Genomic DNA, 24104 nt, shown 5'->3' with positions numbered 1-24104 from the left:
ACTGGCTAAAGGAGTCCTTGTAGCCGATCCAGTCAGCTTTCTGAACTACTCATCTGTGTGGCTGACTCCAAAGCAAATCACAATTACCAACTGAGATTACAACCAGTCTGTGATCACTTCCGAAAAAAGTTTTGGAAACCAGGCAAGACGTGGGAACAAGGTTGCTGAACATAAGGATAGATTGATGTACGAAAATGTACCTGAAGAAGATGACACAAATGTATATGATCCATCATTCAGTAAGCAGAGATCTAAATTCTGCCTCAGTCGATCAACTATATTGCCTCGGGGAGAGCATGACAATGAGCCCCAAGAATGGTGTTGGGCATTGAAATCCCTAATTATTAGGCAGGGTGTATGAATTTGGGAAAACAGAGTGGATAGAATATTCTCACTGATATCAAAATTTGGAGGAAGGTATAAGTTGCAAATATTCATTTGGAATGGCACCAATATTTTCACTGATACTGCAGGAATGTTTGTCACTAGCAGGACATGGGTGGCTATAACGATTTCCCTCAGGAAAAAAGCTATTGACACCCTTATGCCCGCTGCCCTCAGCAGTTTGATAGTCACATCTTTCGCAGACATATCTGCAAAAGGATACATCATTCTGGGGATGGAGGTGAGTCTCCTGCAGACACAGCACTAAAGGATTCTCTTTCTTTATTAAGATTTCAACATCATCATGATGAGAACGAAAACCACAAACATTCCAATGAATAATATTTGTAGCCATAAATACTCCTTTCCTGTTATATACAACTACATGCAGAGTATTTGTCAAACACCATCCGGTCTTTTTTTTTGTGTTTAAGACTTTCAGGAAGTGCTTAGCGTCTTCTAGCACTTTATCCGCCTCATGTCCTTGAGATGCCTGGGAGGCTGGTGATATCGTACCAGGCATTGATTTTTTTGTTGATCTCTTCAGTGGGATCTTAGTTATTCAGTGCATTGTTGGTGCAGCAAGAGTTTTATTTGGTGGTGTAGCAACTGTGTTGGTTTTCGGTTCACCATTGTCATCAGTCTTTCCAATGAAACTATCTTTCTTCTTGCCAGTAGTCAATGCTGCAATAGCAGAATTGATAGATTTTACCTGGTCTGATAAAAGCCTGCATCAACTTGGTCAGTTCCTTGCATGATGTGCACTCATTCTCTTTCTGTACTTTGTTGGACAGAGTTTGTACAAAACTAACACCAGGCAGAACTGAATTCCTCATGTTGAGGGATTTTTTTATATTCCCAAGCTGGAGGAAAGAATACTTTTTGTTCAATACAAATCCTCAATACAGCCTGTTTCTTTTTATAAACAGGGTACTCTCAAGATCTTGCCAAATGTGAACCCTTACAGTCATGTCCTGCATGGTGGCTACAACACGCACAAACTTGTTTGCCCAGGTGCCCAGTCTCAAATGATGAGAACATCATTCGAGACTCATTACATAGAGCCATTTACCCATCAGCATGACAGTTTCTACCTTGGATTTCATAAGGTGTCACAACACAACCGAGTATAGGTATAAGAAGAAATAGTTTAGAATGTTGTTGTGTAGTTGAGCAGGGGTATATGTTGTAATTTGTGTAGTGTTCTTCCTGTAGTGTAAGTATGTAATGTAAAGTGTTCTGCAGCTCTGTGTCTAGTGGGAACAAAAGCTGCAGAGGCTAGGCTCAAGGGTTGCTAACCCCCAAAGTCTTAAGGAATAAGATTCCCCATTGGGGAGAAGAAAGGTGGGACTGGCATCCTTCTGTGCACAACTACCTGCCATTTAATAATGATGGACCAGTGGGGTCGGTACACAATATGCATTTTACAAGAATGGTGACAGTGTGACTGCTGGTAAACAAGAATTCTGACATCATTACAATTTAGGACATCATGGTCACATTCCATCTTACGACGACATGGGTTAATAATTTTGAGGAGATGAGCTCAGCTCTAAAAAAGAAACCACCAACAGGTCAACAAACCCCAGAAAACATTGAAGCAGTTTGGGCCTCAATTGGAAGGAGCCCACAACGATCGGCAAGGAAACACACAGCAGCATTGAACCTAAACTGAACTGTCCATCAAATACTTCACAGTAACCTGAAGTTTCACCCTTACAAAATTCAAGTTGTACAGAAACTGAAACCATCAGAATACATGATCACATGGAAGTGTTTCAAAGAGCCATGCAAAATCTCAGCATTCACTTCCAGGAATGCATATGTTTGAATGGTCATCATCTTATGGACACTGCTGTTAGAAATTGAAATTTTTTGTGTTGGAACGCTTAATATCATGTAATTTACTTTTTGTTTTCAACAATAAAACTTGTGAATTCATTTTTTTTTACTTTTGTGAAAGTTACTTCAAAATTTCCTGTTTCCTTGTGCCACACTGTATTTATGTGAGTTACACTTTTTAATTTCATGATAAAATAATTATTTGTTTACAATTGTAGAGTTGTTAAATAAAATCTATTTATAGTAATAGTTCTGTCAATAAGCACTGATTTTGAAAATAATTCCACTGCCATTATCAAGTCAATAAATAATCAATCTTTTCTTATTTCTACATGAAATAAATACTTTTTAAAAGAGCATTTTATTGAATTTTACAAAATTGTGCATTTAATCCTAGCCTTCAAATAATGACTATAATGCATTCCATGGATGTACTTTCTGTAAACAAATGGTAGCCAGTTAATTTCCATATCCAAATGTTATTTGCCTAGAAAGGAATAAATAAATTAACCATGTCAAGTAAATTTTATTTTTTGGAATCTGATAATTGATCATTTATAAGAAGCTGGTATATTTCCATGGATATACTAAAGCTATCATATGTAGGATGCTTAAGTGTAGAATTACCATCATGGCTTTTTCAGCCTTGCAATGAGAATGAAGTCAGATTTTTTTTTTAACCATCCAATTTAAATAATTTAGATGGAGTCCCCACAATGATCTCTATAATAAAATACTAACAGAGATAATTTATTAAAATTTATATAACGGAGCCATTGAATAATTAGATGAGACAAATGACTTGTTTTAATAACTTATCTATTTTTTAACATAATTCCTAGTTAGATATACAAATATCCTGATACTCTACTAGTATTTTTGTCAGCACTAAAGAATCTTTTGTTTTGAAATTACAGCTAGTTAGTGTATTCTTTTTTGCTATAATACTTAATTTGACATATTGACTACTTGAAGGGCTCAAACAAAAATCGAAGGGAGATGAAATCTGGACCAAAATCTGGTCCAGATTTGGATAATCCAAACCCAAAGGTTAGGATTTGGATAATCCTAACCTATAAACAACAGGCATTACGAAAGTTTTGCAATGCAATGGAACAGATCATTACATGTAGTCAAGTTAGCGCATGTTTAGATTGGTTCCAACCTGCACTGTAGTCGCTCAAGTCATTGTCTCACTGTCATTTGCTTTTTAGCTGAGTAAGTGAAAAGATAAGCGTGATTTCATGGAGGTTGAAAACTGAACACCAGACAATTCTGGGTTACAATTTTGCATGTAGATTAAGTGTTGATCAGTGTTTAAAGGAAATGACTCCTGTGCTTGGAGAGGGTTGTTCTCAGTGTACAATATTTAGATGGTACCAAGATTTGAAAGGGGAAATATCGGCCTTGAGGATGCTCCAAGGTCAGGTCAACCATCTTCATCTGAAACTGAGGGAAATCAATACTGTAGCACAAAAAATGACTAAGACAGACAGGCAAGTGACCTATGCCCAAACAGAGGAGTCCTTAGGCACTAATGCACCAGCAGTTCATGCTATTCAGTGAGATCATTTTAGAAAGTTAGAAAGCATTGTTCTCTTTGGGTGCCGCATAACTTGACTGACAATCGGATGGCATGTTGTGTTTCATAGTGCGATAAGATGTTTGAAAACGGGTAATCTCCATAAGTAGTAGAAGTGTTGAGTAGTATAAGAAGTATTGTGACAAGTGACACACTAGAGTGTACTATGATATTCCAACCAATGCTCAGAATAAAGTATGAGTGTTTGAAGATGAGAAGACTTCTATAGCTGTTCGAAAACCCAGATCATTGAAGAAGAGATTGATGGCCATATTTTTTTAGTGTGATTGGAGTTTTAGAGTGAATTGTGAAGGAAACTCAGGACAGTTACAGGGAAGTGGTATACCAAGGAATGCCTGCCTTAAGTTATTAAAGCTCTCAAGAAGCTGTGCCCAAACTCAGACAGACACATGATTTCTTCACCATGATAATGCTCCAAAGTTTGCTCAGAGTATTTGGTCAGTATTGGAATAAAATCGATAGAGCAATCTTCCTATATCCCTGATCTAGCTTCATGTGACTTCGCACTGTTCCCCCAGGTGAAGGACAAACTGAAAGAGAGGCATTTTATGAGCAATGATGATCTTTTAAGGACTTGGGACAAGTGTGCCCAGATTTCTGACAAAATATGGCAAGGTTTTGAAGGATGGAGAAGTGTATAAATGTGTAGAGAAAATTATTTTTAAAAATTATTAAAAAAAAATAAAGTTGAATTGTTAAACTTTCCTAGTGCCCTTTGTATATATATAAAATACTAAATTGCAGTCTAACTTTTGTAGGAATCAATTTAGGCATACATTTATTATAAGTATACTGACAATTAATAATGGTCTGTTCTTTCCAAAAAAAAAAAAATCACCCTATTTTAGCTTTCATATCTAAAAGAATATTAGCAGAATTTTATTGGCTAATGACTATAAAAATTATTCTACTAATATTTAAAACTGTACTTACAATATTGAACTTCCAATGTAAATAAATAACAAAAACCTGACAGATAACACATAAACATAATTCAAGCCTAGCATGGGAACATAGTTATTGTTGAGAACAAATGTGCTATTTTTGACAATAATTATAAATTATCAAGAAGTCATCAAGATGATTATGGTATTCAACAGACAATAAATAAAATTATTATTAGCAATGGTAACGATTAAAATACTTTATAAAAAAGAAAAAAACAAAAGAACATCTTACCAGTGATTAAGATAATGAAACAATGTATATAATTTATGTCTAGCTTCAAATCCCGGAGCTTTTGGAATTCGTTTATGATAAGCATCATAAAAACTTTTGCTGAAACCACCAAACATACCTGCTATCGCAAGATCATATTCATGATGACCATAAAAAGTGGCTGGATCAAATATTACTGCAAAAATCAGAAGAAAAAATTATTGCACTTCAAAATGAAACATATAAAATTTAATTTCATACATAATAGATAAATTATCAATAAAAATGTAATGGACTTTTCTGTATTACATAATTCTGTTTTGCAAACTAAATGAAGTCATTAATTTTGTTTTAAACAGACCTCAAATTTTAAACAGATCTTTTATTTGACAGATTATGAATGATTCTAAATTTGGTTGTATTTATTCATTAATAATCATACCATTTTTGATGATTTTTTCTTCTTTATTTTGTAGAGAAAGTTGCTCTAGTAGTTGTAGAGTAATTTTTTTCAAATAACTTGAGTAAATATTTTTTAAATGAAAAATGACTCATGTACATTCCTAAACATATATTTTAATGACTGTAATATCACAATTAGGTATTGGATTGGCCTAGTTATAGTCTAATAATATTTATTCAAAGTCATTCTACTATTTAAAATATTTATTTCCTAGAAGTTGAAGGGATTAGTACTGCATAAAAAAAGAATTGTATATGGTTTGTAGTTGCCATATGTTTTTTTTTATAAAATGAGGCCCATGAAAATCAATAAATGATTTTAAAATTAGATGTTATGACACAATTTTGTAAGAAAAAAAAGATAGAAAAACAAAACTAATGAGAATAGGAGAAAATAAGCTAATGAATGTTTAACAAAACCATGACAAAAACAGATTAAAATAGTAAATCAAGAATAACAATGGCCATGGAAACATTTAACAGAAAGAAATAGTTATTATGTAGCGAGATACTGTTAGACTTAAAAAAACATCTAATAAAGTGTTTATTCTGTAAGAATGTGAAACATGGATACTAAGAAAAAAGTAAAAAGAAAAGCTGGAGGCATTTAAAGTGTACGTGCAGACAAGATTAAATAGACAAAATAAAAATTGAAACAGTAATAAGTTATTGAACAAAAATAGAAGCTTAATGAGAACAATTCAGTATAGAAAAGCTAGTTGGGCCTACCTGGTTATACCCTAGTGGGAAGGAAAAGAGTTGATTAAAACAGTGTTAAAAGATTAGTAGGAGAAAAATTGAGAGGCCAGAAAAAAAATCATGGTTCAAGGAACTGGCTTCAATGCAGACAACCATACAATGATGAATTTCAAATTATTTATAAATAAATTTATATATATATATTTCAAGATTTCTGACAACCTACAATTCAATAACAGTCACTTAATGTCATTACTCTATATTTTCTATCATACTTTTTAAGATCCAGTATTGTACTTTTCGTGTTTGTTGTAAACAGTTCTTTTTATAAACATTTTTTGTAGGTTTTTCAATATTTTAAATAGAGATAAGAATAAAAAAGACTAAAATTTAAAAATAATTAATTCTTTAAATTTCACTTTCTGAAATCAGAATAAAATAAAAGGTTACTGTTGTTAATTGTTATTTTTAATCTGTTGCTCACTTCAAAACATCAAAATTTAAAGTGAATAGTATTATTTTATACCTTTCTAAGAAGATTTCTGAAGTCGGTTTTAATTTGTATTCTAAATTAAAATTTCTACTGCAGTAGCACTGAATTCATCTGGGCAACTGTGAACACTAATTGATTAGATTTTCTACTTTATTTCAACAGGTTTTATTGCAAGACAGACAGTTTGAATGTGTGTCACTAAGCAGTCATTCGTAAACGTTTTACCTAAGATATTATCAGTCCTACTCATTTCTCAGACAATAATCTGAGCTTTATTAAGAAATTATTACTGACTTCTCAGAATTATTACAGCTTCTTAATACAATTTTTGGATAAAAAAATAGAGTAACTGTTCACACAGCTAATTAACCTTCATTCAATTGAAGAACAGAATACAAATGTTCAAAAAGATTGTTCTAAATTTACCTGGACTTTCTTTAATTTCAGCCGAATTTCCACCCCATAAATCTCCATGAAGAAGAGATGGCTTAATTTCAATATCCTTAAAAAATCTTGGTAAGACCAACTGAAGTCTTGACCATAACTCATTTGCTTCTCTATCACCTTTCTATATATATATATATAAAATAATAAATAAAAGATAAAATAAAATAACATATTTAATAGATATTTAATGTTAATTAAATTTTATATATATATACATACAACAAACAAAAAGTTAAGTTTCACCTGCATGCAAATTCAAATGTAAATAATACTATAACAGGTGTAAAATTTGGTTTTACACAGATATAAATCACCTGTTATAATTACTATTCAACAGTTGTGTTTTCATTTTTTTATCTGGATTGAGAGTAATGGTGTTTTAAGTACACAAAACAAGAATAAGTTTTCATATTTAAGTATAATAATGGAAGGAACTAATTTTAGCCAACTCAGTTCATATCATACTTAATTTTTTTTTTGTAATATGACATCATAACAAAAAAGCAAATTATATCCTCACTAGCATCCCCCACAGCAGCTTTGCCCATGCTATATGTATATAGAACTTAAAAAAACTGGAAATAGTTTTCTAGTAATTATGTGTGGGTTGTTGCTCTCACAGTTATCACTATTCACAACTTCCCTTCTCAAATCTCTTTAGCTGCAAATGATGTTATTTGAAGTAAGGTACTGTACTGACTACAACTATCTAAATAACATTTAGATAAAAGGAGTTACCAAAATCAAACTCTTAATGAAATCAGGAGGATATTGAAGTTGTTCAAGAACTACAAGCAACTACACAGCCAAGTCCAGGAGTTTCATCATTCATTTTTTTGTATTGCAATGGTTAAATATTTCATTCATGTTATCTATCTGAATATCTTTCAAATTCAGATGCTCAATTTCAGGATGATAATCAAAAGCTGATTTGATTTGCAACCCAACTTAGTTCTCGAAAGTTGTATTTGATTTTGAGCCGAGAGTAGAGATTGCACTTTAAGTCTTTGAGAACACTTTGGCATAGATTCTTGTTGTCTATAATTATAAATTCTAGAAGCCCAAGAAGTTCTTCTTTGTATCTGTAACCTGACTAGTTATGAAAATATAAACACTACACTGAAAGTCGTATTATGCCAATCATATGTATGACTTACCTAGATGGAACTTCTTAGTTCAGTATTAAAAATCTACAGAATGCTACTTTATTTGCATGACGAAGAGTTCTCACAAGTCAATGCTAGATTAGACAATGAGAATGACATTAAATTTAGCAAAAGAAGTTATAGGTTATTTATTTATAGTTTATATAGTAGTGAGAATGGTGAAGTTTAACGTATGGTAAACATCTTGGGGGACATAAGAAGACACAGTTAAAATTTTGTAATAGTTAAATAGTTTTTGAGGTTACTGGGAACAAACAAAACTTCATATGAAAATGAGACTGAGAAAAAAAATGACGTTATGTATCCTGCAATTTATTATACTATCATAATTAATAATAAAGAAATTTCACCTTTATTATTACAGAATAGCAGCAATGCTAAGAGCACTGATCTCAGGAAACACACTTGTTACTTTAATACCTGAATGTCCCTCACAAACCACAACCTTCAGTACATTAAACATATAATATTACACAGGTTATAACAAAAATTAAATTGTTAAAGAGCATTAATTTATGTGAATTTAAAATCAAAAATAAGTATATTTAATTAAAAATAATTATTTTATATTTGGAAATAATTTTATGACTTATTTAATTCATATATTTAGCAACATTGGTTTTTATTTCAAAGTGAATTATTAACTAGTAATAGAGTTAAATGTTGTTACAATAATTAACAGATGTTTTACATCCCTGAATGTAAGACACTATACTAAGGTATAGTATTTTTATCTCTTTATTACAGCAAACGAAATCCTAGTAATCTCTTTATAATGGTTTTAATGTGACTGCCTGTTGTGTCAAGCTGCCTAATGTTTTTGCACAAAAATAAAGTACTGTATTCATAAATGTTTACAACTGTATAATGTAGGGACAGGCTGTTAAAAGGGTTGACTTTTATCTTGAGAAGAGAGACAGAGAGTTAAGAGCTGAGCCATGGCAGGCAGTAAGCCTGCTGAATTACTGAATGCAGCAGTACAGTACATAGGGCTAGATTCTCAGTATTTTACTGCAGAGATTGGGTAATCAGTGTACTATCACTTCCTGTCATTCTTACTTTTTCCAGGAAAAACATAATCATATCACGACTTGTCAAGGGGTCAGGTCTGGCCAGTTGTTCATTTGTTTAAAACATTAGCATATATTTAGATTTCTGTGCAATATTAGTTTGCAGGTAGTATTTTCTGTTATATTAATGTAACCATCTTTACAGTTTATAGCTGATGAAAAAAATGTAATCATTTACAGTTTATTTTTTTCCACCGTGTTGTCTAAGCATAAAATTCTTATCTTTCTAAGAAAAAATGAAGTAATTTTTGAATTAGAGAAAGGTGTTAAACAAGTCGATGCTTGTCGGAAGATTAACTTTAGTTAGCGAGCTCATCAGTAGGCACAATATGCGGGCCAATTTGGCTTTCGCAGGGGAAGGTCCGCCCTGGATGCTGTGACTGGAGAGTGGAGAGGATTATTAAAAGTGGTGGTGGCAGCAGGATGTGTGTTCTGGTGACGCTGGATGTGAGGAATGCATTTAATAGCATTCCTCACATTATCATTATGCGCTCCTTGGAGACTCATGGTATCCCAGAGTATCTGTATAGGATAGTCTGGTCGTACCTTACAGGATGTAAGATGGTATGCCAGATCCAGAATGGACTGGTCGAACATGGTCTTGATAGGGGAGTGCCACAGGGGTTGGTCCTTGGACTGACCCTCTGGAACCTGGCATTTGATGTGTGTTCCGAGTTGCCCTTCCCTGGGAGTTACGCTTTATGGATATGCTGATGAAATGGTGATTGACAGCCTCCCTCAGATGTAGGGAGGCTGTCGCTAAGATACACGGCTCTTATTTGGCAATTAGGGCATGGATGGAAGATGCTGGGCTGGAGCTAGTACCAGAGAAAACTGAGGTAGTGGTAATCACCACTGCTAAAAGAAGGGCTACTTTGACACTTACACTAGAGGATAAGAAGATTACTATGAGACCTGCTATTAAGTATCTTGGAGTCTGGATAGAATCCAGACTCCTTTTTTGGAGTTCATGCCATTCAGGCAAGTGATAAGGCTGATAGGGTGCTGCAGCTGATTGTGGGCCTTCTGCCAAATACAGGTGGACCTCAGCAACAGAGAAGGAGGTACTGGTCGAAGTTGCTTATTCCTCTCTCCTATATGGAACCAAGTTGTGGTCAGGAGTTAGTCAGGAGCTAGATACCATAAATACAGAGGGAAACTGGAGTCCTTCCACAGGAGGTACTGTTTGAGAACTATATCAGTGTATAGAACAGTATTGATAGCAGCGGCAGAAGTGCTGGCCAGATGTATGCCAATAACACTTGGTATTGCTGCAACAGAAGAGAATAAGCGAGTTGGGGGATTTGCAGCCTGCAGACAGGAAATTGGCAATTAAGACAATAACAGATGAGCTCATGGAATTGTGGCAAGAGAGATGGGACCAAAACGTGAAGGGTTGGTGGACACATCACTTGATAGTGATTTGAAGCGGTGGTGTAAGAGGGTCCATGGCTCGCTAGGATACAGTCTTATGCAGTTCCTGGTAGGCCATGGTAGCTGTAATCATATCTATAGGTTTAACTTGGACCACTCGGACATTCGCCCAGAGTGCAAGAAAGAGACCCCAGAGCACATATATTTCTGGTGCCCACGTTTCACGCAGAATTGCTTGGAAATGTTAGACATGCTGGGTCGTGACCGTATGTTCATGCCGAATGAAACGCAAGGGATACTGTTGGAAGGTGAGAAGAGCTGGAGAGCTGTGGAAGATTTCAGTAGGAAGGTGATGGTGAAACTATATAGTGCAGAGGAGTCTCATAACGAAAGGAGACATCGGAGGGTACCGAGTTGGACAGGCTCGTGGCTGAGCTCCTTGGGGGTCTCCTGAGCAGTTGGATGTCGCCTTGGTGTGAAGAAGCTGTACACTCTGTTCATGGTGCTCAATGGCGTCTCTCGCTGTTACATTGAAGAAAGATAGCCTCCATTTGGTAAGTACTGTGTTCTGACAGTATTGTTGGGCGTTTCTTGTAGCTTTATTGTGTTTTGTGAGTTTTGTCTGTGTGATGTGTTTTGGTTGTTCCTTGATCTGTTGGCATGTTTGGTGTTTTTGTGCATGGTTGTTGATCTTTTTGGCTTAATTTGTTGTCTATGTGTGACTTTTGAGTTTTGTTTCATGGTGTGTGCATATTTGTTTGGATATTCTCTTTGGTGCTTGCAGTGACCGATTGTGTGTGGGGTGTTTCCCTTTTCCTGAAGTAATGCACACAAGCGATTTTCAGGAGGGGTGGAAGTTTAGTCAGTAGTGTGCAGGAACACATACACATTTAATAACATCTTACAGAACCTGTTAGTGAGCCCGATATTGCCTTGTGCCTGTAAATGGGGTTCCTCCACCTCCAAAAAAAAGAAAAAATCAGTAGGCACAAATTGATCAAGCTGTTTCCTAGTGTTTTAAAAAAAAACAAAGTTTCCAGTAAACAGACCCCTGTTACGAACCCATGCCAAACGTTAAGCAACAAAACTTTTGATAGTCGACTAGAAAAAAATAAGCAACAACACATTTCTTTTGTTAAAATTAGCGGAAAAGCAAAAGATGTTGATTTGAATTCTACAAATTACTGGCTAAAAACTGTGGCCTAAAATATGTAATGGTTACAAGGAAGAAGACATATTCAATGCTGCTAACGCAGGAATTTTTTTTAAAGTGTACCTGATAAGACATTAAAATTTAAAGGAGAAAAAATAGTAGGGGGAAAACTTTCAAAAGAATGAATCACCATTTTTGTTTCTGTAAATGCAACAGAGACTGAGAAATGTCCTTTGTTAGTTACTGGAAAATCAGTAAAACACAGATGCTTTAAAAATATAAAAACATTACCTGAAGCATCAGAATAGTAAAACAGCTGCAATAGTAAACAGATGGCTGCTAAACCTTTTGAAGAGGAAATTCGTTTGTGGGGAAAAATATTTAATTAAAAACAATCATAAAACTTTTATTGCTTATATATAATTATACTGCTCATATTGATGTTAAGGAAGTAAAAAATTGAAAACTCAATTTTACCAGCTAATACAAGTGACCTTCAACGGACCAGGGAGTTATTAAAAGTCTTGAAGGTTACTACAAAAAGAAAATGTTATGCAGGCTTATTGAAAAAAGGACTCTGTACAAAACAAATAAAAATTCAATCTGTATCATTCAGTATATCTCCTGCAAAAAAAGTCAAAAAATGTGACTCAAGCTTTTTTTTTTTTGTTTTCAGTCATTTGACTGGTTTGATGCAGCTGTCCAAGATTCCCTATCTAGTGCTAGTCGTTTCATTTCAGTATACCCTCTACATCCTACATCCCTAACAATTTGTTTTACATATTCCAAACGTGGCCTGCCTACACAATTTTTTCCTTCTACCTGTCCTTCCAATATCAAAGGGACTATTCCAGGATGCCTTAGTATGTGGCCTATAAGTCTGTCTCTTCTTTTAACTATATTTTTCCAAATGCTTCTTTCTTCATCTATTTGCCGCAATACCTCTTCATTTGTCACTTTATCCACCCATCTGATTTTTAACATTCTCCTATAGCACCGCATTTCAAAAGCTTCTAATCTTTTCTTCTCAGATACTCCGATCGTCCAAGTTTCACTTCCATATAAAGCGACACTCCAAAGATATACTTTCAAAAATCTTTTCCTGACATTTAAATTAATTTTTGATGTAAACAAATTATATTTCACTGAAGGCTCGTTTAGCTTGTGCTATTCAGCATTTTATATCGCTCCTGCTTTGTCCATCTTTAGTAATTCTACTTCCTGAATAACAAAATTCTTCTACCTCCATAATCTTTTCTCCTCCTATTTTCACATTCAGCGGTCCATCTTTGTTATTTCTACTACATTTCATGACTTTTGTTTTGTTCTTGTTTATTTTCATGCGATAGTTCTTGCGTAGGACTTCATCTATGCCGTTCATTGTTTCTTCTAAATCCTTTTTACTCTCGGCTAAAATTACTATATCATCAGCAAATCGTAGCATCTTTATCTGTTCACCTTGTACTGTTACTCCGAATCTAAATTGTTCTTTAACATCATTAACTGCTAGTTCCATGTAAAGATTAAAAAGTAACGGAGATAGGGAACATCCTTGTCAGACTCCCTTTCTTATTACGGCTTCTTTTTTATGTTCTTCAATTGTTACTGTTGCTGTTTGGTTCCTGTATATGTTAGCAATTGTTCTTCTATCTCTGTATTTGAACCCTAATTTTTTTTAAATGCTGAACATTTTATTCCAGTCTACGTTATCGAATGCCTTTTCTAGGTCTATAAACGCCAAGTATGTTGGTTTGTTTTTCTTTAATCTTCCTTCTACTATTAAGCTGAGGCCTAAAATTGCTTCCCTTGTCCCTATACTTTTCCTGAAACCAAATTGGTCTTCTCCTAACACTTCTTCCACTCTCCTCTCAATTCTTCTGTATAGAATTCTAGTTAAGATTTTTGATGCGTGACTAGTTAAACTAACTGTTCTGTATTCTTCACATTTATCTGCCCCTGCTTTCTTTGGTATCATGACTATAACACTCTTTTTGAAGTCTGATGGAAATTCCCCTTTTTCATAAATATTACACACCAGTTTGTATAATCTATCAATCGCTTCCTCACCTGCACTGCGCAGTAATTATACAGGGATTCCGTCTATTCCAGGAGCCTTTCTGCCATTTAAATCTTTTTGTGCTCTCTTAAATTCAGATCTCACTATTGTTTCTCCCATTTCATCCTCCTCCTTCCTCTTCTTCCTCTATAACACCATTTTCTAATTCATTTCCTCCGTATAACTCTTCTATATACTCCACCCATATATCGACTTTACCTTTCGTATTATATATTGGTGTACCATCTTTGTTTAACACATTATTAAATTTTAATTTATGTACCCCAAAATTTTCCTTAACTTTCTTGTATGCTCCGTCTATTTTACCAATGTTCATTTCTCTTTCTACTTCTGAACACTTTTCTTTAATCCACTCTTCTTTCGCCAGTTTGCACTTCCTGTTTATAGCATTTCTTAATTGCCGATAGTTCCTTTTACTTTCTTCATCACTAGCATTCTTATATTTTCTACGTTCATCCATCAGCTGCAATATATCGTCTGAAACCTGAGGTTTTCTACCAGTTCTCTTTATTCCACCATAGTTTGCTTCTGCTGATTTAAGAATTTCCTTTTTAACATTCTCCCATTCTTCTTCTACATTTTCTACCTTATCTTTTTTTACTCAGACCTCTTGCGATGTCCTCCCAAAAAATCTTCTTTACCTCCTCTTCCTCAAGCTTCTCTAAATTCCACCGATTTATCTGACACCTTTTCTTCAGGTTTTTAAACCCCAATCTACATTTCATTATCACCAAATTATGGTCGCTATCAATGTCTGCTCCAGGGTAAGTTTTGTAGTCAACGAGTTGATTTCTAAATCTTTGCTTAACCATGATATAATCTATCTGATACCTTGCAGTATCGCCTGCCTTTTTCCAAGTGTATATTCTTCTATTATGATTTTTAAATTGGGTGTTGGCAATTACTAAATTATACTTCGTGCAAAACTCTATAAGTCGGTCCCCTCTTTCATTCCTTTTGCCCAGCCCATATTCACCGACTATATTTCCTTCCTTGCCTTTTCCAATCCTTGCATTCCAATCTCCAACCATTATTAAATTTTCATCTCCTTTTACGTGTTTAATTGCTTCATCAATCTCTTTGTATACACACTCTACCTCATCATCATGGACGCTTGTAGGCATATAAACGTTAACAATCGTTGTCGGTTTAGGTTTTGTGACTCAAGCAACAATAAAAAATGTGTTCTGTCATGCAGGCTTCATTATACACACAGAAAAGAATAATCCTAGCTGTGATTTAGAAAACAATATTCTGTTAACCAAGTGGCTAAAACAATTTAAATTGCTGCAATCACTTGTAGAAAAGATGTTTATGTAAAACATAGAAGGCATGTTATTACAATTGAAATGTAAACAATTAAAAATTACAAGTTTCTTTAAACAGGAATAAATATTCATTAAAACTTTAAAAATTATAAGGGACTGGATTTTTTCATAATTTGTATATATTTCAAATGTTCTTAGATATATGAATAAAATAATACAAGTTTCATTTTCCATTTTTTACTTCTTTGATATTTTTGTAGTGTGTTAATGTATATACAAAAGTGTTAAATGTTTGTGAATAACTATATTCTTGGAACCTGTTTTAAAGGTAAATGAGTTCACATTTTTTTTAATTGTTATGAAAGTACAGTACTATAATATAGTCTAAAAAAACTGTGAGTAAAATTAAATTAAGAAATAGAATTTTATAGTTGCTACGGTTAGGTATGACATTAAGTGGCTCAAATAACATCACTTCTGGCTTCAAAACCTGCAAATCTGTATTTTTATTCCCCTCCCTCTATAAAGGAAATCTGTTTACAGTGGTGAACATTCTGGGTTCCTTCGAATCTGTTATAGAGAGATTTGACTGTATATTATACATAATACATATTTGAAATAATATAGCTGTAAAATGCATAAACATAGTGTTAAATAACAATTTAATATTGATAAACATTCTATGTGCTTGTGTGTTTGACTGTCAGCAAAAAAACTTCATCAACATAAAGCCTTTAACAAAACATAAAATTAAAAAATTGGTTTATATTTAAACGTGTACTCTAGTTCCATTTCTATGAAACTGTATCTGTTTAGCCAGTCCAGTAGATCAGCACTTTCCAGTCAGTAAATGAGAAGTATAATTACAATCTACTTTTTACAATTTAGCGTGAATGGCTTCTCCTTTAGCTTCAGTTAAATTATTTTGTTGAGCATGAGGATTATCCTTAATTTTATTTTTGGTGAATGTGCCTTCTTTGGAGTGAATTATTTAGTAATTTGTTTTATTGTTAGTATAACAAATATTTTTTTTTATTTTACTATTAATAATAAGCAAATATATCATCAAAATTTTAACTTAATTTTTATTTAAAAATTTTCCCACTACTATAAAATTTTATCAGCAACAAAAAATGCTCACCTCCTTTCCAAGAAGTCTGAATTGATAATCCAGGCGATTTCTGGCAAAGAAAGACTGAAAAAAAGAAATCATTACACAAAAAATTGAAAATATAACTGTACAATTAAGGTTTCATTTAACATATATTGATAACATGATTGAGAACACATATTAATGTGATCCTCTTACACAGGGACAAGCAAATAGCTAATAAGCTAATTTTCTACTTGCTCCTGTTAACTAGATAGGAATGCTGGTTTTCTTTTATTTTAAAGGTATGAACTGACTTGGCCATTATACTATTTCCAGTTAAAACATGAATGTATATCAAGACTGACTAAAAGTTCTGCACTGCTAAATTTTATTATATTTTATCCAAGCTGTACAATTATTTTCCTTTGTATAAATCAATTTAGCAATAAAATCCCCTACTAAGAATAGGTAGTTTATATAATGCTCTGTTTCTCAGCATAAATGACTATTTTAATTTTTTTCTTTAACTGTCAGCCTTCTAAAATTCTGTACAGATCAAACCAACAATTGCCAACAAATGTATCCCACAGTTTTAACACCACTTGATGGAGTTATAACAGCTTGTATCCACACAAACAGCAACACCGATGGTTTAAATCTACACCAAGAACATCTCTAGCTCAGTCTCCCGCTCACTACAGAACCACTCATGGCTGGTGTAGTCTCTGATACTTAAACAAGCTAGGGCTCAAATGGAAAAGGCAGTGAAGGAATTTTTTTTAAGTAATAGAGAAGTTTATGAGACAATTTAATAAAATAATTACTGCTTAATGATGAATAAATTGGTTTTGAAGAACTCCTTGAACTAATTGTTCTAAAAATTGTGAAGACATATGAATTTCCACTCAACAATCAATGCAACTGACTACACACTTCTAATACTGAATGACAAGAGAGACTGGCAATACAAATCTGCATGGAATTGACAATGTCTTGCACACTGATGTTATTTTATTTGAACTACACAATAAATACACATAACATAATTTATACTTATACTTATCTTATACTTATACTTATTTATACTTATCTTTTTATTCTGTATAAATTTAAAACTTTTACTATTTTTATGAACTAGATACATAAAAGGAATCTAGTTTATATAGTATAATTAACATATTTTTTTGCATCGATTAATAAGAACTAACTTATTCCAAAACATCCACACATTAGACTTAGAGATCGAACACACAATTGTTTTTGTTAATCAACATGTCCAAACTGATGTTTTCCACAAGGTGGGATGCACAGCTAAAAGCAACATCATTTGATCCTTATCTACTGGCAATACGAGTGATCATTTCCTTGTGTCAAAACATGTGAAACTATTGCCCAGAAACATCGGCCAGTAATTACCATTTAGTTTGTGTGAGGCTTAATAGCTGAAATACATAAGAAGTATCTGAGATACAAGCAACACCAACCTAAATTGATTTCTATCCATAATGTTCACTACATGTCAGATCCCAATGATGTAAAAAGCATAGGAGTTGCTTGTAGGGCTGAATATCACCCGCACTTTCGTGGGCTTGGAGTGACAATATGCATTGATATATTAGACTCGGTGAAATGGTAATGGTAAACTATATTATTCCTTACATATGACATGGAATACTTGTTCTTAAATTGAAACAACATTTTTAATGTGACGTGTGAACTATTCCAGTTTCCAGTATCGCTCACTTACAATATTTTATAGAAATTGTAAATCTCTGGATCCTGATCTTGGAATGCTTCAGGAATAATGTAATAACCAGCTAGAAAGAAGATAAAATTTAATGTTGTAGACAAACACCCTCTTTTATCACAGCTTCAGTTAACATATGATATTTTTTATTATTAATTGCATTACAGTTATACATAAATAAGAGTAATTATTGTGATACAATTCAACGATGACAGATTGTGTGGTTACAAGCATTGAATACACATTGTACAGCAGATTAGTTTATAATATTATCAAGGTTACCGACATACAACTACAACCCCTATAAAATTTAACCAAAGATTACCCACCACTGATTTCTTTTAGTTTCTATAATAAGTGGTATAACACCTAATAATATTAACCTACTTTAAGTATCTTAAAAATATTGATTTATATATTATATGATTTATATTTATTGAAACACAATAATAAAACGTCAAAAATCTAGTTCTCTCTTTGGATATTTTCTACTTTATATTCTCATATTTCAAGTTACCATTAATCTACTGAAAAGCTCTAGCATGGTTTTACATAAAAGCCCAAATGCATTAAATAACTCCTGATGTGTATTTTCTTTTTAGTTGTAGTTTATGACAATAAGTAGTCATATTATGTAAAGTGTTTAGTACATTTCATTAATTTATTTAACAGTACACTACTATTAAAAAGATGATTTAAAAAATGAGTTAAAGCAGTGTATAATGATGCATTATTTCAATGCAGAAATTCAATCTATTACGTTACACTATTATCCCAGTCTTTTTTCTGGCTGTGATGTATGTACAGTACTTAAGATATAAGACGCATCAGACAGAGTTGCTTTCTCTGAGAATAACAATGTTGCTGTTACAATTATGATGCTTAATGTATGAACATTTAAATAATATAATACAACAATATCATTATTTCTAATATATATTATTTTTTAAACTTATTTTTATATAATGTATTATATAACTTCTTAAGTTTGGTCTTTAACTTGTCTATGGAACACAAAATAAAACACTAATGTATCTAAATACATTAATAAAATAATACGAAACAAAAAATGTATATTTACATACCACCCAATCATCACACCATGCATTCTCTTGAGGAATATAGCCACAGCATGTCGTAGTATGAAACCCAAACTGTGTTACATATTCCAAAGGAGGATTATCAGCATCCTTATCTTTATGTGGTGGTTTATTTTTTAAACTCTCATTATGTAAATGTAATTTTGCCATTTCTTCACCTAATTTGGCTGACCATCTTCGTAATCCTTTCATTTCCAAATATTCCATTACTAAACAAGCTCCTCCATCTGGATTATCTAGTACAATTATAGGTTTTGGTACAGTAACTGTTTTTGTAGCTGCAATTGCTTTTAATCCTGCATATTCACCATCAAACATTAATCTCGCCTGGACAAAATAAAATGGTATATTAGGCTACAAATTGTTTCTTAAAAGTATTCTAAAAGAAATTTGGATGGCAAAATGGGTATTGACCATAATGATAAACAAACTGAATTCTTCAAAATGCAATTTAATATATATGATAATACACATTTGGGGCGAATAAAACTACGAATTGTTGGGAAAATTAAACAACTTCAAGATTACATAACCAATAAAGGAAGGTTCAGCCATTGTTTTAAAAAAATTATTCAATGTTTTGAACCTTAACAAGTGCAATTTTGGCATTAGCTCCGCAAAGATTTTTTTCCGATGGCATAAAAGTAAGACAAATTATTACAAGCATATAAAGAGGGGGTCAGACATGCAAGATATTTAAAAATGAATTACTAGTTTTACTTAAATACCAAAATCATCACAGCGATAATTTAGTCAATCTCCAAAAATGTATAATCTATTCTCTTCCAATAAGTAAAGTTATAAATTTGCAAAAAAAAAATAGCAAATATAAATGAGTAATAAGAATGATAAAATAGAATTACCTTTGACTTTTTATTTCTTTTAACAAAAACAGTCCCATTGTCAGTAATATATGCTTCGCCTTGATTAATACAACCTCCACCGCTGTGACCAGTTCTATTTAAAGTTTTTGTACCGAGAGCAGTTTTCAGTGCTTCTTCCATTCGTAGGTTAGGTTCGCCAATACACGGTGAATGCGATTTCATCACGTTTGCTTTCTATATATGTGGACTTTATGGAATGTTAGTACGTAAATACTCAAATATACAACTAATCACTTAATCTCATAAATAACATTATCACCTACACAATTACACAGAGTAATTAGCGCTGTATAGCAAACTACAATTTAGAAAAAAACTCCAAATGTAGTAACTTAAAGCAACATCAGATGGCAGCACAAGATATCAGCCACTGCCACAATTATGTGTAATAGTAAATATTTTAGTATAATAAAGAGTTATTTGCAATTAAATTTAATTGTTACCCATAAGAGAACCAGAGGACTCCGCAGGTCTGTTGTTATTTTATTCTCCAGTGACAGAGTAATACTTTATTCACCTGCATTTTTAACAGTAATTGATCAGTACACCATCATAAAGTGGCAATTTCAAACATACAACACTATGATAACAAAATACATAGATCGACTTCACTGCGAATTAAAACATAATTTTACAATAATCTTTTAATTTAGATATTTTGCTTGTTTTCATAAGCTTTTACATTATAACAAACACGAATGTATTCCCGGTGTCTGATTTTAACGTAAAAGACCCTTTTTAGAGAAGCCATAATATCCTAAAATTACGAAAAGTATTATTAGTTGTCATGGCAGAAAAGCGTAATAAGTAATATTTTCTGAAATTTAATCATAATTTAAAATTCTCAATAGCAAATTCAATCAAAAAAAAATACAATGTAACTGTAAAACGTACGGTAACAGTCTCACAGATATAATTTCTAAAATCTTCGTTTTTTCAACGGAAGAAATGATATCTGCGAGACTTACCGTACGGTTTACAATTCATTGTATTTTTTTTTTGGATATCACTATGTTTTGTTAGAATATTCTGTTTTTTTTTTTTATAAATTACTGATTGTTACCTTATGAATTTATTATTAAAATTTATTGCCTTTCTAGAACAAACAAAAATACATTTTTTGAATTTCACGGCCAATTTTTTTTTTTTTTGTTGATAGTCATATCATTCACTTCATACCATATTTTTACTATTTTAATAAAACTAGTATAACGACCTTCACGAATCGAAGATCCGTGATGTAATATTGCACTTATTACTTTGTAAATTAAACCCTCCATTTTTATCGTATCCGTGGGCACACTTTTTTATTGTTACTAGCTGACCCGGCAATGCTTCGCTATTAATAGATTTGAGTATATATATAGATTAAATGAACACAAATAAGTTTAATAAAACATAAAAAAAACTGAACATTACGGACATCATAAAATTTAACTATTCCCTCTTTCCTCTTCACCCATTCCCTCTTCACCTCTTTCCCTCTTAACCTTTCTCCTTCTTCCCTTTATCGCAAAAATATTTCTTTTCACGTAATTAACATATATTCTGAATATCAGCCAAATCGGACCATAAATACAATTTTTCGAAATATCTCGACCCCCAGCGCCACCTAGCGGGTACAAACAAATTCAGAAACCTTCGCGGGCGTGCGCACAACTCACGACAGTTTCATCGCAGTCCGACGATTGGTATAGGAACGCATATAAGACAAATAAACATTCATTTTTAAATATATTGGTAAGTTTAAATGAACTTTTTTTATTTCTCCGTCGATTAGTTCTAACTGTTGAATAAAAACTTTACAAATCGAATTTATTTCTGTTTTATTTATTCCTTTTTAATAAAAATAGTATAATCTCTTGTAAACTAATACTTTTATTTTTTTTAAAGAAGTGATAGGAATTAAAAAAATTGTTTCATCTTCAGTACTTTCATTTTCATACAGCATTTACTATTAAAACAAGGTGTAGTATATTTTATTTTAAATTTACATGCCTGTGTCGTCCTGAGCTCTATCTCAGCACGGGAGTTGCCCTCAACCAGCAGCAACCTATCGTCAGCATAAGCCACGATACGGCAGCCGCCGGGCATCCGGCGCTTAGAAAGCTAACGCTTAGAAGCCCTAACTTTGTGAAAATACTCTGTCCTTTTCCGACGATAGTCCGCAAGCAGAGCTGCACGGCGATCAGGGTCAACCGCACGCTGTGCGGCCCTCCTGAACCGTCCCACAGTCCGCTTCATCGCAGTCAAGTCTCGAGTCCACCATCCAGCAACTCTCTCCCGATCAGTACTCTTACGGAATGATGGTCAGCGGCTTCGACTAACGCAGAAGATAAATTCTCTGCCAGGCTATTCAATGAGACCTCGTTCAGCCTACGACCGAAAACTCGAAGTCTGGCTGCAAGAATATTAGTAAACCTAGCCCAATCCGCCTGCCTGTGCAGGAAGCGCCCCTGTTGAACAGGGACGATCCTCCAATAGACATCGCGCAGCCCGCTAACCAGCTCAAACAACTATTAGCAGATGATTGCTACTGCAATCATCAACTATCGACCAGTTCTGAATCCTACCAGGGATATCCTTACCAATGGTAACATCAATGTTGGTACCATGGAAGGTTCTCCAATCCTACTGCGCCGGCGAAAGTAGTCAGCTCGCCGGCCAAGTTGAAGACCTAAAAATTATGCTGCGCGATGAAACCTTCTATGAGATCACGGCCATCGTCCGTGATCCCACTGTGCCAAAGAGGCAATTTGGCATTCGCATCAACACCTATAAGAATCGGGCAACCCATTAACAGCCTGGCAATTTTATCCCATCTTTCCAATTGCTGTTCAGTGGGATCCCTGTACTGAAAGTACGAACTAACAACAACCAAGTCGAGACCATTCACGGCAAGCTTGACAGCGACGTGGTGCGTGTCAGAGCCCTGTCGTATGATGACGCTATCTATCGACTTCCTGTACAGAACAGAGGATTTGCTGTCACAATCGAAAAACGTTTTCCAACCTGAGAAACCTCGAAGATCACCCTTAACCACATACGGGTGCTGGAGAAGAACGACATCGCCGACTGCAAATATGTTTTGGCTATTTTTATTGATATAGAGCCATTTCCTTCCTTCATTTCCTTCCTTGTGTTGGAGTTCTGTCCTCTATGCTTTGGAACGCCGCGATGTTCCCGAAGCCATACAGGCCGTGGTACGAGACTATTTGTCTAACCGTACGGCCCTGTTTAAAGATGCGCACCTAGTTGTGGAAAAATCCGTCACCAGGGGAAGCCCGCAGGGTTCCGTTCTCGGTCCCCTGCTGTGGAACCTGGTGTTCGACGGATTTCTGGGGTTGACATTCCCAGAAGGAGTCACGGCCCAGGCTTTCGCCGATGACTGTCTCCTTTTAGTTCGTGGAAATTCACGACCACAGCTGGAAAGTAGAGCGCAGGCGGCCTTGTCAACAGCCGAAGGCTGGATGGACATGCAAAATTTAAAGATTTCTGTGCCCAAGACGAAGTTTATGCTTCTAAAGGGCGCAGACAAATTATCATGCAGTCGAAACCCCCACATTAAGTATAAAGGCTGTGTAATCAGCCGAGTAAGGGTTCATAAGTACCTAGGTGTTTTGTTTGATGATAAGTTGCTTTTTAGCAACCACATTAAACAAGTTGCGGCGGACGCTGTCTCTGTGATGCACAAACTTAGAAGGATTGCTCGGAAAGACTACGGGCTGTCTGGTCGCCAAATATACTTGGTGTACCGAGGTGTCTTCGAGAGTATGATCGCATACGCGGCGCCAGTTTGGGCGCATAGGTTGGACAGAAATAGAGCACTGCTTCTAAATTTAAGGAGTGCCCAGCGCAGAGCCTTTTTTGTATCCACTGGTGTTTTTAAAACAACCTCCTATGAGGCTACTACCGTATTGGGAAAGGCTCTCCCAATCGATTTAGTGGTGAAAGTTCGAGCAGCCATGTGGAAGTTGCGAAGAGGTCAGGAAACCGAGGTATTTGGGATGCGGTTTCGGGCCGGGCTAGAACCGGAACGGAACGACTATCACAATGCACCGGGTCTAAATTTCGAACAGTTGCC

At 34.2% G+C, this 24104-nt stretch overlaps 1 protein-coding gene across 13 annotated transcripts in view; it reads right to left on the bottom strand.

The window, feature by feature from the left end:
- Positions 1-20333, bottom strand: part of LOC142324199 (ketosamine-3-kinase-like) — a 72367-nt gene extending 52034 nt beyond the window's left edge. For 12 of the 13 annotated variants that reach the window (XM_075364971.1, XM_075364962.1, XM_075364963.1 and 9 more), the window contains exons 1-5: positions 20000-20333; positions 19122-19463; positions 16338-16391; positions 7068-7209; positions 5009-5183 (exon numbers count right to left, since the gene is read on the bottom strand). In XM_075364971.1, coding sequence (XP_075221086.1) covers positions 5009-5183; positions 7068-7209; positions 16338-16391; positions 19122-19463; positions 20000-20182 — 896 coding nt within the window. In that variant the 5' untranslated portion in view covers positions 20183-20333. Of the gene's footprint in view, positions 1-2592; positions 2714-5008; positions 5184-7067; positions 7210-16337; positions 16392-19121; positions 19464-19999 lie in introns of those variants that run through there. The other variant, XM_075364966.1, reaches the window with a different exon arrangement.
- Positions 20334-24104: the final 3771 nt, after the last annotated feature.

This window comes from Lycorma delicatula, chromosome 4 (assembly GCF_047948215.1).
Source record: "Lycorma delicatula isolate Av1 chromosome 4, ASM4794821v1, whole genome shotgun sequence".
NCBI classification, from domain to species: domain Eukaryota; kingdom Metazoa; phylum Arthropoda; class Insecta; order Hemiptera; family Fulgoridae; genus Lycorma; species Lycorma delicatula.
Note: the sequence above shows the minus strand (reverse complement) of the source record. Positions and strands in the feature narration are given on the sequence as shown.